Source organism: Zootoca vivipara, chromosome 6 (genome assembly GCF_965207765.1).
Source record: "Zootoca vivipara chromosome 6, rZooViv2.hap1.1, whole genome shotgun sequence".
Classification (NCBI taxonomy): Eukaryota; Metazoa; Chordata; class Lepidosauria; order Squamata; family Lacertidae; genus Zootoca; species Zootoca vivipara.
In genome coordinates this window covers 93,711,345-93,732,163 of record NC_142589.1, presented here as the reverse complement: position 1 = coordinate 93,732,163, position 20,819 = coordinate 93,711,345, and the positions used below count along the sequence as shown (strand labels likewise).

General features: G+C 46.5%; 1 protein-coding gene across 4 annotated transcripts in view; it reads right to left on the bottom strand.

The window, feature by feature from the left end:
* FZR1 (fizzy and cell division cycle 20 related 1) overlaps positions 1-19,750 on the bottom strand; it is a 32,170-nt gene extending 12,420 nt beyond the window's left edge. Inside the window, exons 1-8 of one of the 4 annotated variants that reach the window (XM_088673076.1) lie at positions 19,683-19,750; positions 14,913-15,087; positions 12,308-12,433; positions 11,462-11,578; positions 7,215-7,278; positions 4,744-4,871; positions 3,198-3,280; positions 1,172-1,355 (exon numbers count right to left, since the gene is read on the bottom strand). In XM_088673076.1, the coding sequence (XP_088529202.1) occupies positions 1,172-1,355; positions 3,198-3,280; positions 4,744-4,871; positions 7,215-7,278; positions 11,462-11,578; positions 12,308-12,433; positions 14,913-14,981 (771 nt within the window). In that variant the 5' untranslated portion in view covers positions 14,982-15,087; positions 19,683-19,750. The remainder of the gene's footprint in view (positions 1-1,171; positions 1,356-3,197; positions 3,281-4,743; positions 4,872-7,214; positions 7,279-11,461; positions 11,579-12,307; positions 12,434-14,912; positions 15,088-19,682) is intronic. The other 3 variants (XM_088673077.1, XM_035119272.3, XM_088673078.1) reach the window with 3 other exon arrangements.
* Between the last annotated feature and the right edge of the window lie 1,069 nt (positions 19,751-20,819).

The window sequence follows — 20,819 nt, the reverse complement described above, 5'->3', positions numbered from 1 at the left end:
CGGAAGTCAAACGGTCTTCTGGAATGGATTACGTTCGACAACCTAGGTTCCACTCTCTCTCTCTCTCTGTCTCTCTCTGTGTGTGTTGTTTCTCCAAAAATAAGCCACACCCCGAAAATAAGCCATACCCCGAAAATAAGCCATAGTGATAGGCAGTTTAACCTTGTAGGTTAAACTGTACCATACTTAATTAAAAAAAATAAGACATCCCCTGAAAATAAGCCACCGTGGTTTTTTTGTTGGTTTTTTTTTTTGAGGAAAAATAAATATAAGACGGTGTCTTATTTTTGGACACACACACACACACACACACACACCCCGCACACGGTTCATCTGCTATCGGGAAGAACCCTCATGTTTTAGGCAGGAGTCGCTATTTGGGGACATGCTCCCTCTACAAAGCCTCTGGAGCAGGGACTCACGCAGAGAAGAAACAGGCAGACTCGACCGAGGGCTGGAACATTTTATTAGGCCTCCCGTTAAAAGGTCAATTCAAAAGAGGTAAAAGGAAGGCAAAGGTGAAGCAGGCATTCTGATGTTATGCAACACCATGTCTCTGGAAAAGGCGGGTTTTTCTTCCAATAGCTGGTCCCCCCCCCCCAAATAACCAGTGGCAGATTAACGTACTGTATACCCTAAACAAGCTATAGCTTAGGGCCCCACTGTCTTGCCCCCCCCTCCAGAAAATTTAAAGGGGGGGGGACTGGATGTACATTTCCAAAATATAAGATAAAAATAAAAAATAAAACCTATCGGTACATACAACAACAGTGTTTTGTTTTGTGTTGTGTAGGCTCCTATGATGTAAGTCATGGGCCCTGCCTGCTAGCCTGCTCCCTAAAATATCACTGGTTTGCTCATTTCTGTATACAGTGGTACCTTGTATTTATATAATTGTATTTCAGTTCAACCATTACTTTGATAAAATACATATTTTGTGATGTGCAAGTGGCTTGAGATACCTATGAGGTCCATCAATTATCATACAGCATATATTCAACACAAAAAAACAGCAACCATTTGTTGTTGACAGCTGGACCTATAAAGGGCTCCATTACCTTCAGGAGCTTAGGGCCTCGTAAAACCTAAATCCGGCCCTGTTCGTATCGTAAGAAAATAAGAACGGGAGACACACACACACACACACACACACACACATACTCGACTTTACCTGGCTGGTACAGGCACTCCACAGGTAGACACAGGTTCCGAGGCCGACACTGAGAACGTTAAGGGACGACCAGTCGACCAGATTTAGGTAGAAGTCGTCCTGCAGTTCCGGGGCATCCAATACTTTGAACGGGATCTTGGAGATTTTCCTCGTGGGCTTCCGAGGAGACCGTAGCAGCTTCTGGCTGTTTCGGCCGGGTGGGAAATTGGGGGAGAGGAAGAAGAAGCAGGTGGTGTGAAGAGGGAGCAAGCATTATTATTCCTTCCAAACAGGGTGGATTTGATTTAAATCAAATCGATCTAAATCAAATCGATCTAAATCACAATTCAAATCATGGGTTTGTTGTAGGGTTGTTGTTTTTAGAGTTCTAGCAAAAATCACTGATTTGGTTACACTATTAGAAATACGTAAGACAGATAATTATGGAATTCTTGTGAGGTTTAATAAGTTGACTGTTTATATTTGGACAGCGTTTCCGCTGCACTTCAATGGAAGGAGAAAAACAATAATCGATAACACTGTACAAAGTTAAAAACAGGCCTCAATTAAGCACTGTGGAAAGATGTGTTCCAACTGCGGGCACAGAACAGTTTCCAGCAAGCGTTCAAAGAACTTGGCACAGAAGGCGCCCGCTGAATATCTTGTGGCAGAGGGTTCCACAGGACCGGGCCAGCGACACTAAAAGCTCGGTTTCCCATTGCTGTCAAAGGGAGCTTCAATAATTCAGGGAGAGATCAGCGACGCTCCCATGGGTGATCTCGGTGGTCGAGTCCCTGAAGGACCCTGGACCTTACTTCTACCTGCCCAACAGAGTAACTGAGAGGGGACAACCCATCTGAGGAGCCCCTGGTTATAGGAATTCTCCTGCCAACCTAGCAGTTTGAAAGCACGTCAAAGTGCAAGTAGATACCATAAATAGGTACCGCTCCAGCGGGGAGGTAAACGGCGTTTCAGTGCGCTGCTCTGGTTCGCCAGAAGCGGCTTTGTCATCCTGGCCACATGACCCGGAAACTGTCTGCGGACAAATGCCGGCTCCCTTGGCCTATAGAGCAAGATGAGTGTGCAACCCAAGGGTCGCCTGTGATTGGGCCTAACGGTCAGGGATACCTTTACTTTTAAGGTATATAGGGGTGTGTGTGTGTGTGTATACATGTACCTTGTTCATAAATGTACAAGGCAAACACATGCATAAGTATATCAACCACGTGTCTGAAATAGTACAGGAGAGCAATCCTGAAGCCATTTTGACTCTCCCAAATGGACCTCAACTATCTCTCTGCAAGGAGGAAGGAAATGGGAAAAGCTGTTCCAATTGTCTTTGGACTGTGTAGGGTCTTAAACCTCCCTTTTCAAATACAGTCTGGCAAGTATCTGTTAAGCTGAGAACACTCTCAATATGCATAAGAGATTCAGGAACTAAGTGTTTACCATCTCCAAGGAATGGCCTGGCTACCCAGATAAGGCATTATTATCAGGTATCCTGGCAGACAAGAGAGAAGCAACACACTCAAATTTCTGCTGGGGACCCCCTCTTTCTGTGATGTATGTATGATGCTTTTTAGGGGTGGTCTTCAGCTATAGGGGAGGCAATTTCAAAAGTCTATATAAGAGCTTGCACATCAATGTTCAGGGTTCCCCTCCTCCCTCCCTGTGTGGGGTGAGCGGGAGACCCTGTTGCAACAGTTTAATAAAGATCAGGCTTACTAACTGCTTTGCTTTTCAATATTCTCTGCTTGGCCTCTGTTATTTTCTCCTTCCGATAGGGAACCTACTTAAGGACTCTATACAAGCTCTAGGATAAGGGAAAGGGAACAGTTTTTTTTCTTATAACACCCTTAACCCCCTCCCCCGGAAAATCTTGTTTTCCTCCAACACTTCGCTAAAAGGGGAGCCCAAGCTTTCGTTGCTGACAAGAATATTTGAATTAATTGATATGCATCCGTATAATTTGGAATATTTAATGTGATATGATTGGATGGCTAAAGTGGAAAATTCAATAAAAAATATATATTTTTTAAAAAAACACCTTTTGTTGCTGACGGGAGAGAGAGAATAGGGGGAGACCTCGTTGCCGTCGTCTGGGCTGGAGCGTTTCGTGGTGAGGGAGTACTGGACGGGCGAGAAGGCAGCACACACATTAAACCCAACATAAAGCTCAAACAGTTCTAAAAAAATAAAAAAATCATGTATTAAAAAGGCAGGACTAAGGCATCCCACTGACAGAAGGGAACCACAGATTATGAAATTCCAAAACCCTGGCAAAAAAGGAACTTCTTCTTCTTTTGCCTGGTGCCTATAAAGATATGATGGCAATCATGGCGTGCCTCCCCAGGGATGGCCTTCTGCAAGCAGGGAGCCACCACTGGGAAGGCCCTGTCAATACCCTATGCATCTCCATCAAAAAGCCCACAAAGGGCCTTGAGTGATGAGCAAAGGGTCGAATAATAATAATGATAATACCGGTCTTGAAAGACCTACATTGGCTCCCAGGACGTTTCCGAGCACAATTCAAAGTGTTGGTGCTGATCTTGAAAGCCCTAAACGGCCTTGGCCCTGTGGACCTGAACGAGCGTCTCCTCCCTCATCGTTCTGCCCGGACACTGAGGTCCAGCACCGAGGGCTTTCTGGCGGTTCCCTCCCTGTGAGAAGTGAGGTTACAGGGAACCAGGCAGAGGGCCTTCTCGGTGGTGACGCCCGCCCTGTGGAACGCCCTCCCATCAGATGTCAAGGAAATAAACAACTATCTTACTAGGGAAGTTTTTAATGACTGATGTTTTAATGTATTTTTGGACGGGGCATAAATAATAGTAATTATTATTTATTATTTATTATTTATTATTATTATTATTATTATTACTACTACTACCACCCTGCCCATCTGGCTTGGTTTCCGCAGCCACTCTGGGCGGCTCCCAACAGAATATTAAAAGCACGATTAAACATCAAACATTAAAAGCTTCCCTAAACAGGGCTGCCTTCAGATGTCTCCTAAAAGCCAGGTAGTTTATTTCCTTGACATCTGATGGGAGGGCGTCACCACCGAGAAGGCCCAGTTAATTAGGGAGAGGAAGTCCCCGGATTCTGGGACTTCACAGATCAAAAACAGTGCCTTGAACTGAGCCCAGAAACTAACCAGAACCTAATAATACTCTTATCACAGAACTGTAGAGCTGAAAGAGAACCAAAGATTAATCTGGTTCGAACCCCTGCTGCAATCATGAGGCTATGAGGCACAAGTAATTTTTTGCTGAGGTCCGTAAGCCGCTTAGCAGATTTCTTGAAATATAAGTTTGAAAAGAACAAATGAATGGAGTGTGTGGCTAACCGGTGGCCTCCCCAGATGTTATGGGGCATCAACTCCCATTATACAGCAGGAATACAGGCTCCCCACTCCTGCCTAAAGCATTGGTCTTCGACGAATGGGCCTGTTTTCCTCTACCCTCCTCATGTCTCTTTCCTTTTGGGTCATGTCCAGAAGTGTACACTTGGACCACCTGGGAGCGTTTTTCGACTGAAGGGTGGGGTTACAGAGCGCCCCTTCAGAGTTAGCAGATGAAATGTAAAACAAATACCGTGAAAAGGCTCTTCTTTTCCGGCGTGGAGGGCTGCAGCCTCCTGTCTTCTGTCTGGGGGTCCTGAACTTTCTCAATCCCAGCGCCCAAGAGCTCATTCTTTAGCAAGGCTGAGTACGCAAGGCCATCTGCGGGGTTGAGAGAAGCGGGGGACCTTGAAGTCAAGCCTCATTTAAAATAAAATAAAAACACAAATGCAAGGTGCCTGCCTTGCTTAAAAAGTCTTTTTAAAGCACCATAATCTGGACACAAGGGTATACGTTTACACGACAAAAACATTTACTATTGCAAAGAATCATGGTGGATAAAAATCAATGGTTTTTTTTAAAAAAAGAATTGGATTTTTTTATTTGATTCAGATTTTTAAAATAAAATGCTTAAAATATTTCTATAGATTCTCTATTTAATTTACATTATAGTCCAAAGGCTATTCATCAGGAAATAAGGATTTGTTTTAAGTTTTTCATGTGTGCGAAAACTCAGTCTAAGTCTTTTTTTAAATTGTTTAACCACATCAGTTAAACGTGGATAAATATGCTATAATGTTATTGTTTTGGTTAAATAAATTGTTTAAATTGTCATTAAGGAAATGTTTATTTTTCTCCTTCCAATAAAGTACAACAGAAAAGTTGCCCAGATATACACAGTTAACCTAATGAAACCTCACGATGACTTCATAATTACCTGTCTATATATTTCTAATAGTATAACCAAATCAGTGCAATTTTTGATGTAACTTTAAAAAAAATACTCTGAAAATTTATTATTCCAAAAATGAAACCTTCATCTGGTTGTAAATATTAAGATGGTGCCAGGAAGGATGAGCCCTGCAAAGAATTACAGGCAGGATTTCACAGGGTTAGTAATGGTGGACTCTTGGAGGCTGCTCCCCACTTCTTTTGGGGACCCCCGTTACAGGGAGGGGGAGACTAGCCTGGCTCCAACAACCAAAGAAGAAGCACCTGTTCTACTTTACACTGTCCAATGAAGCTTTCCTCTGAAGGCCATCCGCTGGGAAACGCGGGAAGAATACTTGCATTAATAGAAAGAGTCCTCGAGGGCAGCCCCATAGAGGGCGTGTTGCGATAATGCAGTACGTATGAATGAATGAATGAGTGAATGAATCTTTATTTGCGCCAGTCATCGGCCATAGCAACAAAACAAAGAAGTGATATACAAAAAACAGAAATAAAAGTCGATTATTGAATTATGGTGCTGGAGGAGACTCTTGAGAGTCCCATGGACTGCAAGAAGATCAAACCTATCCATTCTGAAGGAAATCAGCCCTGAGTGCTCACTGGAAGGACAGATCCTGAAGCTGAGGCTCCAATACTTTGGCCACCTCATGAGAAGAGAAGACTCCCTGGAAAAGACCCTGATGTTGGGAAAGATGGAGGGCACTAGGAGAAGGGGACGACAGAGGACGAGATGGTTGGACAGTGTTCTCGAAGCTACGAACATGAGTTTGACCAAAATGCGGGAGGCAGTGGAAGACAGGAGTGCCTGGCGTGCTATGGTCCATGGGGTCACGAAGAGTCGGACACGACTAAACGACTAAACAACAACAATATAGAACACACTTTAGGGTTTTGAATCAACAGACAAATAGTGGATCTTATTCTGATTGCCCCAGCTAAAAACCTTGCAGTCTTTGCTGTCCCCTGCTCCTCTTGATCTGCCCAGAGAAAGGACACTGGGGCAGTGGCTGGGTGACTCGGAATGGACAATAAAAGAGGGGGGATCATCTCATTCCTCAAGTCTTTAGAAAGAGCGTAAGCCAGAAGAAGGGCATGCGCCACCGATTCAGGACTGCCATCTCCACAGGGACATAAGCGTTTTTTGTGTGGCATCTGTTGGAATCGCCCTCAAGTCCAGCCGAGGGCAAGACATTCAATCTTGCGAGGGTAAAAGTGCATCTATATTTTGGAATTGCTAGGTTATGCAGATAGGGTGGCAGAGAGTCAAAATGGGAAGGTGGAATATAGTTACAACCACAGCAAATAGGAGTACTGAGTCAGATGAGGATAGACGGACTAAAGGGATAATCTTTTGCAGGGCGAGGGGGGGGTGTCTTGTGAGTCTTTATAGAGACTAAGAAATCTATTATGGCAGGAACCCCCAAACTGCAGCCCTCCAGATGTTTTGGCCTACAACTCCCATGTTCCCTAGCTAACAGGACCAGTGGTCGGGGAAGATGGGAACTGTAGTCCAAAACATCTGGAGGGCCGAAGCTTGGGGATGCCTGCATTATGGCATAAGCTCCCGCGATGATATGGACTGCAGCGCGTGAAAGCTAAACCAAAACAACACGGCAGTTAATTTTGCTTTGCGAGACCCTCCTCTTTTCACTGAACGGAAATAAACCTTGCAACCTCTCCAAACACACAACAGAGAGGCATAATAATAATAATAATAATAATAATAATAATAATAATAATAATAATTTCTAAGAGGCAGGTGTTCAGGTCTACCTTTGCCATTGTCTGAAGTTGCGTCCTTTGCTTTTCGGTTTTGACTCGGGGACTTTTCGTTTTCCTGCGAAGCAAAGAAAATGAATGGTTGTTTTGACAGTGATCAGTTTTCAGAAACCAGAGGTTTTCGACCCCTTTTTGGGGTCCGCTGATCCCTTGACCAACCAAATTATTCTGCGATAATTCTGCCCAGTTATGTCACCCCCTTGGCTGCAGAGCCGGCAGCCCCACATCCCTCCTTTGTGGAGGGTTCCCTCAGCCTCCTCTCCTCTTCCCTCTTCCTTGGGAGACCTCTGGGCAGCCATTGCTGCCACCCCTGGTCTTTGACCTGCCCACCCCACCCCACTCCAAAGATAGGTGCCACTGCCCTACTGGGGCCTGGGAAGCACCCCCTGGCCAGCCCCAGAGGCACCATTCGCCTAGGGAGCTTGCAGCCAGGGCAGCTGCAACAAACCGCCGTGCAAGGCTTTGGGAGGCAGAGACTCAAGAGGGCATCAGAGGAGGGAGGGAAGGAAAGAGGGACCAATAATAATAATAATAATAATAATAATAATAATAATAATAATAATAATAATAATAATAAATTATTTATACTCCGCCCATCTGGCTGGGTTTGCCCAGTATTGCCCGCGGTACCCCTTACCATCATTCAAGGCACCCCAGGGTGCCACGGCACACGGGTCAAAAACCACTGCCCTAAACCTTCAGAGGTCTCCTTTTCCACCCCAGCTCACCTGACAAAAGCTTCTAAAAAGGTAAAGGGACCCCTGACCATTAGGTCCAGTCGTTACCGACTCTGGGGTTGCACGATCATCTCGCATTATTGGGCGAGGGAGCCGGCGTATAGCTTCCAGGTCATGTGGCCAGCATGACAAAGCCACTTCTGGCAAACCGGAGCAGAACATGGAAACGCCGTTTACCTTCCCGCCGGAGCGGTCCCTATTTATCTACTTGCACTTTGATGTGCTTCCGAACTGCTAGGTTGGCAGGAGCTGGGACCGAGCAACGGGAGCTCACCCCATCACAGGGATTCGAACCGCCAACCTTCTGATCAGCAAGCCCTAGGCTCAATGGTTTAACCACAGCGCCACCTTTATTTTCCATTTGTTTTAAGATTTACTGTTTTAGGATGAATATTAATTACAGGTGGGGGGGGCAGGCAACTTTTCTCAATATTCCCACGTCAACAGCCCTGTTTTCTCCGGTTCCGGAGGAGGGGAGCCGAACCAACGGTCTCAAGTTACAAGAAAGGAGATTCCCGGCTAAACGTTAGGGATCCGGACAGCAAAATGGGACTCCATTGGACAGTGGCAGGCTCTCCTTCCTTGTAGGTTGGGTGGCCATCTGTCATGGATGCTTCCGTTGAGATTCCTGCATTGAAGGGGGTTGGACTGGATGACCCCTGGGGGTCCCATCCAACTCTATGATTGTTATATATATAATAGGGGGTTGTTGTCATTGTTGTTTTCCTAAAAGCCACACACCAGTGGTGGTCAGAGTCAGAGGAAAATTTCTAAACAAATACAGTGGTACCCTGGTTCTCAAACTCAATCCGTTCCGAAAGTCTGTTCCAAAACCAAAGCATTCCAAAACCAAGGAGCACTTTCCCATAGAAAGCAATGCAAAGCGGATTAATCCGTTCCGGACTTTTCAAAACAAGCCCTGTTGTTGTTGTTTAGTCGTTTAGTCGTGTCCGACTCTTCGTGACCCCATGGACCAGAGCACGCCAGGCACTCCTGTCTTCCACTGCCTCCCGCAGTTTGGTCAAACTCATGTTGGTAGCTTCAAGAACACTGTCCAACCACCCCGTCCTCTGTCGTCCCCTTCTCCTAGTGCCCTCAATCTTTCCCAACATCAGGGTCTTTCCCAAGGATTCTTATCTTCTCATGAGGTGGCCAAAGTATTGGAGCCTCAGCTTCACGATCTGTCCTTCCAGTGAGCATTCAGGGCTGATTTCCTTCAGAATGGAGAGGTTTGATCTTCTTGCAGTCCATGGGACTCTCAAGAGTCTCCTCCAGCACCATAATTCAAAAGCATCAATTCTCCGGCGATCAGCCTTCTTTATGGTCCAGCTCTCACTTCCATACATCACTACTGGGAAAACCATAGTTTTAACTATACGGACCTTTGTTGGCAAGGTCATGTCTCTGCTTTTTAAGATGCTGTCTAGGTTTGTCATTGCTTTTCTCCCAAGAAGCAGGCGTCTTTTAATTTCGTGACTGCTGTCACCATCTGCAGTGATCAAGGAGCCCAAGAAAGTAAAATCTCTCACTGCCTCCATTTCTTCCCCTTCTATTTGCCAGGAGGTGATGGGACCAGTGGCCATGATCTTAGTTGTTTTTTTTTAATTGAGCTTCAGACCATATTTTGCGCTCTCCTCCTTCACCCTCATTAAAAGGTTCTTTAATTCCTCCTCACTTTCTGCCACCACGGTTGTGTCATCTGCATATCTGAGGTTGTTGATATTTCTTCCGGCAATCTTAATTCCGGCTTGGGATTCATCTAGTCCAGCCTTTCGCATGATGAATTCTGCATATGAGTTAAATAAGCAGGGAGACAATATACAACCTTGTCGTACTCCTTTCCCAATTTTGAACCAATCAGTTGTTCCATATCCAGTTCTAACTGTAGCTTCTTGTCCCACATAGAGATTTCTCAGGAGACAGATGAGGTGATCAGGCACTCCCATTTCTTTAAGAACTTGCCATAGTTTGCTGTGGTCGACACAGTCAAAGGCTTTTGCATAGTCAATGAAGCAGAAGTAGACGTTTTTCTGGAACTCTCTAGCTTTCTCCATAATCCAGCGCATGTTTGCTATTTGGTCTCTGGTTCCTCTGCCCCTTCAAAATCCAGCTTGCACTTCTGGGAGTTCTCGGTCCACATACTGCCTAAGCCTGCCTTGTAGAATTTTAAGCATAACCTTGCTAGCATGTGAAATGAGCGCAATTGTGCGGTAGTTGGAGCATTCTTTGGTACTGCCCTTCTTTGGGATTGGGATGTAGACTGATCTTCTCCAATCCTCTGGCCATTGCTGAGTTTTCCAAACTTGCTGGCATATTGGGTATAGCACCTTAACAGCATCATCTTTTAAAATTTTAAATAGTTCAGCTGGAATATCATCACTTCGACTGGCCTTGTTATTTGCAGTGCTTTCTAAGGCCCATTTGACTTCACTCTCCAAGATGTCTGGCTCAAGGTCACAACCACACTACCTGGGGTGTACGAGACCTCCATATCTTTCTGGTATAATTCCTCTGTGTATTCTTGCCATCTCTTCTTGATGTCTTCTGCTTCTGTTAGGTCCTTACCACTTTTGTCCTTTATTATGGTAATCTTTGTACGAAATGTTCCTTTCATATCTCCAATTTTCTTGAAGAGATCTCTGGTTTTCCCCATTCTATTGTTTTCCTCTATTTCTTTGCATTGCTCGTTTAAGAAGGCCCACTTGTCTCTCCTTGCTATTTTTTGGAAATCTGCATTCAGCTTCCTGTATCTTTCCCTATCTCCCTTGCATTTTGCTTGCCTCCTCTCCCCCGCTATTTGTAAGGCCTCGTTGGACAGCCATTTTGCTTTCTTGCATTTCCTTTTCCTTGGGATGGTTTTTGTTGCTGCCTCCTGTATAATGTTACAAGCCTCCATCCATAGTTCTTCAGGCACTCTGTCCACCAAATCTAAATCCTTAAACCTGTTCCTCACTTCCACTGTGTATTCATAAGGGATTTGATTTAGATTGTATCTTACTGGCCCAGTGGTTTTTCCTACTTTCTTCAGTTTAAGCTGGAATTTTGCTATAAGAAGCTGATGATCTGAGTTACAGTCAGCTCCAGGTCTTGTTTTTGCTGACTGTATAGAGCTTCTCCATCTTTGGCTGCAGGGAATATAATCAATCTGATTTCGATGCTGCCCATTTGGTGATATCCATGTGTAGAGTCGTCTCTTGTGTTGATCCCCTTCATGGATCAATGCCTTCATGGATCAATGCCTTGTCGTGGCGAAGGGGCTTGAATAACTCAGAAAAGCTATGAGCTATGCCATGCAGGGCCACCCAAGATGGACAGGTCATAGTGGAGAGTTTTGACTAAACGTGATCCACCTGGAGAAGGAACTGGCAAGCCACTCCAGTATCCCTGCCAAGAAAACTCCATGGACAAAGACAACAGGCATATAAAAGTTATGACACTGGAAGATGAGCCCCTCAGGTCGGAAGGCGTCCAACATGCTACTGAGGAAGAGCGGAGGACAAGTACCAGTAGATTCAGAGCTGATGAAGCGGCTGGGCCAAAGCCGAAAGGTTGCTCAGTTGCGGATATGCCTGGAAGCGAAAGGAAAGTCCGATGCTGTAAAGAAAAATATTGCATAGGAACCTGGAATGTAAAAACCATGGATAATGGTAAGCTGGATGTGGTAAAAAATGAGATGGCAAGAATAAATATTGACATCCTGGGCATCAGTAAAAAACAAGCCCTAAAACAGCAATTTAACATGAATTTTACTACCTAACGAGACTATGGATCCATAAAAGAAAAGCAATAATCAATGTACTGTACTATAAAATAGACAGTATTGTAGATGATAAAAATGAAAATTAAATCTTTTTCATACCTGCACTGATGACAGTCATTGTTTGGAACAGCTTTCATCCATTTCTGCAGTCACACAATCAATCAGTAGCTGGACTGGGTTCCAGTCACAGAAACAAATGAACTGAAAAAGCCTCAAAAACAAAAAAACCTCTCCACACTTGCAACCTCTAGTACAGTGGTACCTTGGTTCTCACGCTTAATCCGTTTCGGAAGTCCGTTCCAAAACCAAAGCGTTCCCAAACCAAGGCGGGCTTCCCCAGAGAAAGCAATGCAAAGCGGATTAATTCGTCCCAGACTTTTAAAAACAACCCCTAAAACAGCCATTTGACATGATTTTTTTCCATTTAACGAGACCATGGATCCATAAAATGAAAGCAACAATGAATATACTGTACTATAAAATAAGATGTATCCGGAACGGATTAAGTTTGAGAACCAAGGTACCACTGTAAAAAAGAAAAAAAGAAGAAGAAAAAAACACAGCCAAGGGGGCTTCCTTGTGACGCTCACGTTTATCCTGTGGAAACTGATGCTCCAATTTGCCCCGGCCCGGGATGGGATGAACCTGTCACCGTGCTTGCTGGGAGACGACACGGGGGAATTCGAAGGCGTCAGGGTCCTCCTCATGTCGGCAACCTGCAATTTGTGGGTGGCGGGGTGAGAAATCAGGCAACAGAGAAACACAACCTCGTCATCAGAAGAGAGACCGCTGTCATTTCAACTTGGAACGGAGTTTCTTAAACTTTTAGATTTACTGCTTTTCTAACCCAACCCCCCCTCCACCACCCGCCTTCTGAGAAACACAAACTGGAAGGCACAGTTCTTCTTTTTCTTCATTCTGTCCTCACTACAGCCCAGGGTGGATAAAAATCAAGTTTTTTTTTCAAATCGATTTTTTTAAATCGATTTTTTAAAAGATTTTTTGGGAGGAAATATTTCTATAGATTCTCTATTTAAGTTACATTACAGTCCAAAGGCTATTCATCAGGAAATAAGATTTGTTTTAAGTTTTTCATGTGTGCTGAAACTCAGTTGTTCTTTTTTATTGTTTAACCACGTCAGCTAAGAAACATGGCTACATATGCTATAACGTTATTGTTTTAAATAAATAGTTTAAATTGTTTTTAAAGAAATGATTTTTTTTCTCCTTCCAATAGAGTACAGCAGAAAAGCTGTCCAGATATAAACCATTAACTTATTAAACCTCACAATGATGTCATAATTATCTTCTTATATATGTCTAGTATTATAACCAAATCAGTAATTTCTGACAGACCTGTAAAAACTACTCTGAAAATTTATCATTCCAAAAATGAAACCTTCATTTGATCTGTTAATATTAAGATGATACCAGCAAGAACGAGTCTTTCTGTAATTTTGATTTATTTAAATCAATTCTTACTGACTAGCGATTTAAATCGACTTGATTTATATCAAATCCACTCTGCCCTCCATGGTTTCCTGATTTCCCAATACCCTGCTACATATTATACCTAACATTCCTCTATCATGGGCAGGCAAACTAAGGCCCGGGGGCCAGATCCGGCCAATTGCCTTCTAAATACGGCCTGCGGACAGTCTGGGAATCAGCGTGTTTTTACATGAGTAGAATGTATCCTTTTATTTAAAATGCATCTCTGGGTTATTTGTGGGGCATAGAAATAAAAATATAGTCCGGCCTCCCACAAGGTCTGAGGGACAGTGGACCGACCCCCTGCTGAAAAAGTCTGCTGGCCCTTGCTCTTTATCCTAGCTTAGAAATATTGTCCCGCTGCTGTTTACTGTTCAAATCCTATTTGCACATTAACTCTAATGCTTCTTCAAATATTCTAGGAAAGGCTTGTGCTCTAAACACCGACTCCTCTTGGTCTCTCCTCTCACCCTGCTACAGCCCTGCGATGTGGGGCAGGCTTACCGGCTCAGGGGTGCCACAGCGAGGTTTGTGCGGCTGTGATGACGGGGGGGGGGTGCGGGAAGCAAGTTTCTACACACCCCTCTGCTCCACACCCAGGGAAGGAAGAGGCATTATCAGAGCTCAGGGACACATCTCCAGCCAGGCAAAAACGGGTACAGAGGGCCCCCCCTAGGAAGACTTCTAGGGCAGGCATAGGCAAACTCGGCCTTCCAGGTGTTTTGGGACTACAACTCCCATCATCCCTAGGTAACAGCACCAGTGGTCAGGCATGATGGGAATTGTAGCCCCAAAACATATGGAGGGCAGAGTTTGCCTACGCCTGTTCTTTGGCCACACCATAAGACAAGATAAGCATACCATATTGATAAGATAAGCATACAATATTGTGGTTAATGCCATCATGCCAATTTAGGAACTGAATGGACTTTTATCTCCTGACCATCCACTGGACTTTAATTTCTCGGGATATGTTCTGTTTGCATGATGTGTTGGTCTGTGGAATTACACATTGCGAGATATTATATGTTGAATTGTTTTTGAAACAGAAGTTAAACCGTCAAAAACAGCCTGTTGCGTTGTGTGTTGTTGCTGCCAGGATTGTATTTAGGTAACCTATGGTTTAGTAAGGGATGCAGGTGGCGTTGTGGGTTAAACCACAGCGCCTAGGGCTTGCCGACCGAAAGATCAGCGGTTCGAATCCCTGCAACGGGGTGAGGTCCCGTTGCTCAGTCCCAGCTCCTGCCAACCTAGAAGTTCGAAAGCACATCAAAGTGCAAGTAGATAAATAGGGACCGCTCCGGCGGGAAGGTAAACGGCGTTTCCGTACGCTGCTCTGGTTCGCCAGAAGCAGCTTTGTCATGCTGACCACATGACCTGGAAGCTGTCTGCGGACAAATGCTGGCTCCCTCGGCCTATAGAGCGAGATGAGCGCCGCAACCCCAGAGTCGGACACGACTGGACCTGATGGTCAGGGGCCCCTTTACTTTTACAGCGGGAAGGTAAATGGCGTTTCTGTGCGCTGCTCTGGTTTCGCCAGAAGCGGCTTAGCCCTGCTGGCCACATGACCCGGAAAAACTGTCTGCGGACAAACGTTGGCTCCTTCGGCCGCAACCCCCGAGTCGTTCGCGACTGGACTTAACTGTCAGGGGTCCCTTTACCTTTTTACCCTTATGGCCTAGTAGTGTTTTGCCCAAGACTTACGCAAGGCATCATGTTTTCATTCTGGATGTTGATTTGGCGGAGAAGGCGTCTTTCGTAGTCTTGATCCATGGCGGAAGTGGTCAAGGGGCGCGGGGGACAGGAGAGAGGGGAAGCCACGTGCCTTATAACAGCCTCACGCCCCGATGTTCATGGGGAGCAGGTGATCCAGGGAGTGCTGTGGGGGGGAGAGTGGAAAAAAGGAAGGAGCACATTAAGACAGCAATTTGGGACTTGGGAGGGACCCCCGAGGGTCATCCAGTCAAACCCTCTGCAATGCAGGAATATGCAGCTTTCCTAATGTAGGGATTGAACCTGCAACCTTGGCACCAACAGCACCGTGCTCTTAACTATGCTCTAGCTCAGTACACTGACTGACAGCGGCTCTCCTGTTTCATAATCATAACTTATTATTTATACCCTGCCCATATGGCTGGGTTTCCCCAGCTACTCTGGGCGGCTCCAAACAGAATATTAAAAACATGATCAAACATCAAACATTAAAAACTTCCCTAAACAGGGCTGCCTTCAGGTGTCTTCTAAAAGTCAAGTAGTTGTTTATCCCCTTGACATCTGATGGGAGGGCATTCCACAGGGAGAGCGCCACCACCGAGAAGGCCCTCTGCCTGGTTCCCTGTAACCTCGCTTCTCGCAGGGAGGGAACCGCCAGAAGGCCCTCGCCGCTGGACCTCAGTGTCCGGGCTGAGCGATGGGGGTGGAGCCGCTCCTTCAGGTATTTTAGGCCTGTTTTGGAATTCCAAGGTCAGCACCAACTCTTTGTGCTCAGAAACGTACTGGGAGCCAATGTAGATCTTTCAAGACCAGCAGCTAGACTGGTGACTGGGAGCAGCCGCCGAGACCACATAACACCGGTCTTGAAAGATCTACATTGGTTCCCAGTACGTTTCCGAGCACAATTCAAAGTGTTGGTGCTGACCTTTAAAGCCCTAAACGGCCTTGGTCCAGTATACATGAAGGAGCGTCTCCACCTCTATCGTTCTGCCCGGACACTGAGGTCCAGCGTCGAGGGCCTTCTGGCGGTTCCCTCGTTGCGAGAAGCCAAGTTGCAGGGAACTAGGCAGAGGGCCTTCTCGGTGGTGGTGCCTGCCCTGTGGAACGCCCTCCCAACAGATGTCAAAAAGGAAAACAACTACCAGACTTTTAGAAGACATCCGAAGGCAGCCGTGTTCAGGGAGGCTTTTAATGTTTAATAGATTATTGTGTTGTATTTTTCTGTTGGAAGCAGCCCAGAGTGGCTGGGGAGACCCAGCCAGATGGGCGGGGTATAAATAATAAATTGTTGTTGTTGTTGTTGTTGTTGTTGTTATTATGAGACCGGTGTTATGTGGTCTCGGCGGTCGCTCTCAGTCCCCAGTCTGACTGCCGCATTCTGGATTAATTGCAGTTTCCGGGTCACCTTCAAAGGTAGCCCCACATACAGTGCATGGCAGTAGTCCAAGCGGGAGATAACTAGAGCATGCACCACTCTGGCAAGACAGTCTGCGGGCAGGAACGGTCTCATCCTGCGTACCAGATGGAGCTGGCAGACAGCCGCCCTGGACACAGAACTAACCTGCACCTCCATGGACAGCTGTGAGTCCAAAATGACTCCCAGGCTGCGCATCTGGTCCTTCGGGGCACAGTGACCCCATTCAGGACCAGGTAAAGCCCCCCACACCCGCCCCCCTGCCCCCCCAAAACAGCACTTCTGTCTTGTCAGCAGGGTTCCTCTCGCAGAGCTTGGGTCTCCAACATCCCTGACTACTGGGGTCCTGCTAGCTAGCCATGATGGGAGTCTAGCTGCCGCATTCTGGATTTATTGTATTTTTCGGGTCACCTTCAAAGGTAGCCCCACGGAGAGCGTTGCAGTAGTCCAAGTGGGCAGGAGTCTATCCCAAGCCCTGCCTAGAGAGGCCAGGGATTGGAAATGGGACCTTTGTGCAGGCAAAGCAGATGCTCTGCTTCCAAGATAGGGCTCTTCCCCGGCAACCACGATTCTGAACACACATTTTGGAAAGCGAGGAGGGCTCCTCGTAGCAGGAAAAAAAAGAAACAACTCCAGCAATTTTTTTTTTAAAAAAATTGAAACACTCCAAACCCACAAGTCAGAATGGAATGGGAGTAAATGGGAACTCCATCCAAGAAACTATGGCCATTCCCCTAGAGATGAAGCAAGATTCTAGTCCACAAGGTTCTGAACAAAGGGGCCGATTAAAACAGGAAGTAGCTTTATACAGTCACCCCACTGGTTCACCAAGCTCACTAGTTTCTACACTGGCTGGCAGCAGCTCTCTGTAATTTTCCTGCTCCGGGGTATCTCCCCGGCCCTAATTGGAGATACAGTATCAGGGGTTGGAGTAGGACTAGGAACTGGGGAGGCCCGGGTTCAAATTCCCCACTTGGCCTTGAAGCTCAGGAGGTGAACTTGGGCCAATCTTTAGCTGTCTGCCTACAGAGAGGGTAGCTGTGAGGGGGGGACACACCTTGAGCTCCTCAAAAGATGGGATATCAATGCAATAAGGACAAAGAAACAAGCAGCCTCACATTTTGGCAGCTTCTTACAGGAAATAAAGAGACTGTGATCTACTCACAGAGTTAAAAACCGGCAGTGATCTAAGCTGTTGAGCTTTTTTTAAGGGAGGAGGATAGCCCCATTTATTAGGGGTTCAGGTCTAAGCTGTTGAGCTTTTTAGGGAGGAGGAAAGCCCCATTTTGGGGGGTGCAGGGCTAAAATGTTGAGCTTTTTCAGGGGAGCCAAAATTGTAGGATCCCTTCCCATTCCTCTGTAGCTAGAAAGAAGGGACACTTTGAACCCAACGAATGGCACCGGGGGGGGGGGGACTATGGGTAGGGAAATAAATGGGAAGGGGGCAGTAGCCCCCCCCACTCTCAATTTCCTAATTAGGCCCTCCACCAGCTGCTATCCATTGTACATAACCTCCCACTGCATTAATGCATAGAACCCGCACAATTCTCTCTTTTTGCAGGGGAGAAAAAGGGGGGAGAGACACACAGATCTGACCCTCGCCACAAAAGAAATGGGGGTTCGCTAGTCTATGGATGGGGGGAAATTAATAGGAAGAAGGAGAACTTCCAACTTCCCTATTAAGTCACCCCAAAAATGCAACACCTCCCCCTGCAATGAAGCGGGGCTCTCCCCCCCCCCCAGCTCTTCCACTTTTATGTTAAAGGAAAGGAAGCCCCTCCTCCTCCTCTTTGCTAATGCAAGTGGGGTGACCCACCTGCCTCCCTCCAGTGGAGAGCCCCCCCCAATACTAAGCCTGCTTCTGTTACCTTAAAGCACAGACTCCCCCCCCCAGTTGCAGAGGAGAAAAATGGGTAACAGGTAAAATGAGACACGAGTTCCTTTTTTAACTTTTTAATGGAGAGAAATAGTGTATAAAACTGGGGAGTGGGCACCTCCCCCCCAAAAAACCCACCCACTGAATTCCCAATTAGGTCCAGTCTCCCACCAAAGAGCGACCGCGATAACAGAACCCCACTCCCATTACACGAAGCCCCATATAATAATAAATACTAAATTTTATTTATACTCCGCCCTCCCCAGCCAAGACGGCTAACACTAAATATAAAACAACTGAATAAAACACAACTTAAGAACAAGATTAAATACATTAAAATCCAAGTGTGTGTTCCCCCCCCCACCTCTAGCCTCCCTCCCTCCCTTCCTACAAAGGATACCTCAATAGTACTCCTCTCAATTGCCTTAAACTTAAAGCAAGCCCCCCCCCCCCTTAATAGCCTATCTGTCACATGAAAGGGAGGGGGAAGGACTCCAATTCCTTCCTTCCCCATCTCATCCACTCATTCCATAGCCCCCCCATCAGACTCTCTCTAAGGAGCGCCCCCCCCCCAACAACAGACGTCTTCTCCCATTGTATTCAATCACCCGCTCTCCCTCCCTCAATCCCTGGTTTGGGAAATTTGAGTGGTCTTCAAATCCCCCCCCCTCCCGCAAAAAACCCCAACCTTCTCCTCACCCACTCCATAGGCACCCCACTCAGCTCCACCCCACCGCAATAATACCCTCCCCATGACAGAAAAGCAGGGAGGGGTCCTTCAACAGGACCCCCCCCCCCGGTCTCCTCATCCACTCACCTCTCACTCTCACCCATCACTCTCCAGAAGGCATCTCCATGTTGTTGTTGTCATTATTATTAATTACAGCCCCCCCCCCAAAATTCAAGCACAGGATCACCCTCCCCAATTTATTACAGCGCTTCCCCCCCTCACAGGCTCACCCTCTGCAAACCTGCTATGAAAAAAAAGGGGGGAGACATCTTCCAAACCCCCCCCGCTCCAATCAACCCCACTTCTCCTCACCCAATTAGCACCCCCCCCAGAAAAACACACACACCAGGGGACACCCCCAATAACCAGCGCCCCCCCGTATTAAAGTACACCCCAAACCCTGCAGCTGGAAATGGGGTGGGTGGAGAGAATGAGTGGAAATCCCACCCCACTTCCTTCTCCACCTCTGCAACCCCCCCAAAAAATAACACCCCTCCCCCCAATTACAGGAAAGTGTGTATTGAGGGAGGGGGGATGCCTTGTACAAGCAGGGTCACTTCACGGGGGGGCACCCCATAACCAATTGCATTAAAACACAGGCTCTTCTCCTCCCCCCCTTCCCTTCCTATTGCAGAAAATCGGGGGGGGAGTTTCCATCTTCCCAGCCCCCTCCTGACAGTGGGGGGGGTAGGGCTGGGAGCCCAATTATGAAACCTGCTCCCCCCTCCCTCAGCTACTTACCTCTCACCTGCCTTCAGCCAGAGCCGTCCAATATGGCGTCGGTCTTGCTCTCTTCTGCCCTCGGCCCCGCCCACTCCCGACGCGTGGCCACGCCCACCGCCCCGCCTATCGCCGTTCGTTCCGCGTCTCGCTCTCTGGCTCGCTCAGCGAGCCCACCGCGCGGGGCATCACGGGAGACCGGCGTGCTGCGTCACCCTCCCCCCGCCCCCTCCGCTCTCCGATTGGCCCCGTTCGAATCAATACAAAAAAGCCAAGCGCTGGGTGGGGGGCCTCGGGGTGGAGATGACGGAAGGTAGCGCGTCGCCGTTGCCCCTGGCAACCTGCGGCCTAGCTGCGCCCCGCGAAGCCTGCCTCGCGTGGGGGAAAAACAAAACAAAACCAGTAAACTAATGCGTAAAAATTTAAAAATGTGCACCACACAAAACATAAAGTGGATGCAGGGAATGTAGGATAGGGCTTCCCAAGGAGACCAGGCTCCATTTGATTTTAGAGCATTTTGGACACACACAGGGCTGTTTTATAGATTTGTTTTTTCAGGGGGGTCTCAAAAGCAGCTTTTTACATACAGTAAATCCCACTGAATTCAAAAGAACTAGCTATTCTGAGTAGGCTCGGTTAGGAATGCACAGGCAAGCTTGGTCTTGTTTCGAGGGAACGAAACGACGCCCTCCTTGCAAAATGGGCGATTTGCTCAACCTGCATATTTATTTCGCCTTTCGTAATCGGCAACCTACAGGCGAAACTCGGAAAATCGTCGAAAAGTGCATTTATTTCAGTAATGCAACTTATTGTTCTTTATTTTTCTTTCTTTTAATTTTTACAAACGCTTTCTTTTGGAAATTCCACAGTAATAAAACAAATAGTTACAATAATACAAAAATAAACATCACTATTACATTTCATTAATTACATTCCATTTATAATTGACCCGCCTAACGACAAATAATTACAATTACAACAAATAAAGGCTTGACATATCTTGCTTTGCATGTCATGCATCTATCTCATATATTGGTTTCACCTTTTAAGTTCCGTTACTGAAATAAATGCACTTTTTGACAATATTCTAATTTTCCGAGTTTCACCTGTAAATAAGGAAGGCCGGGACATCAGGAATCGCCACCTGTCAGCAGCCAT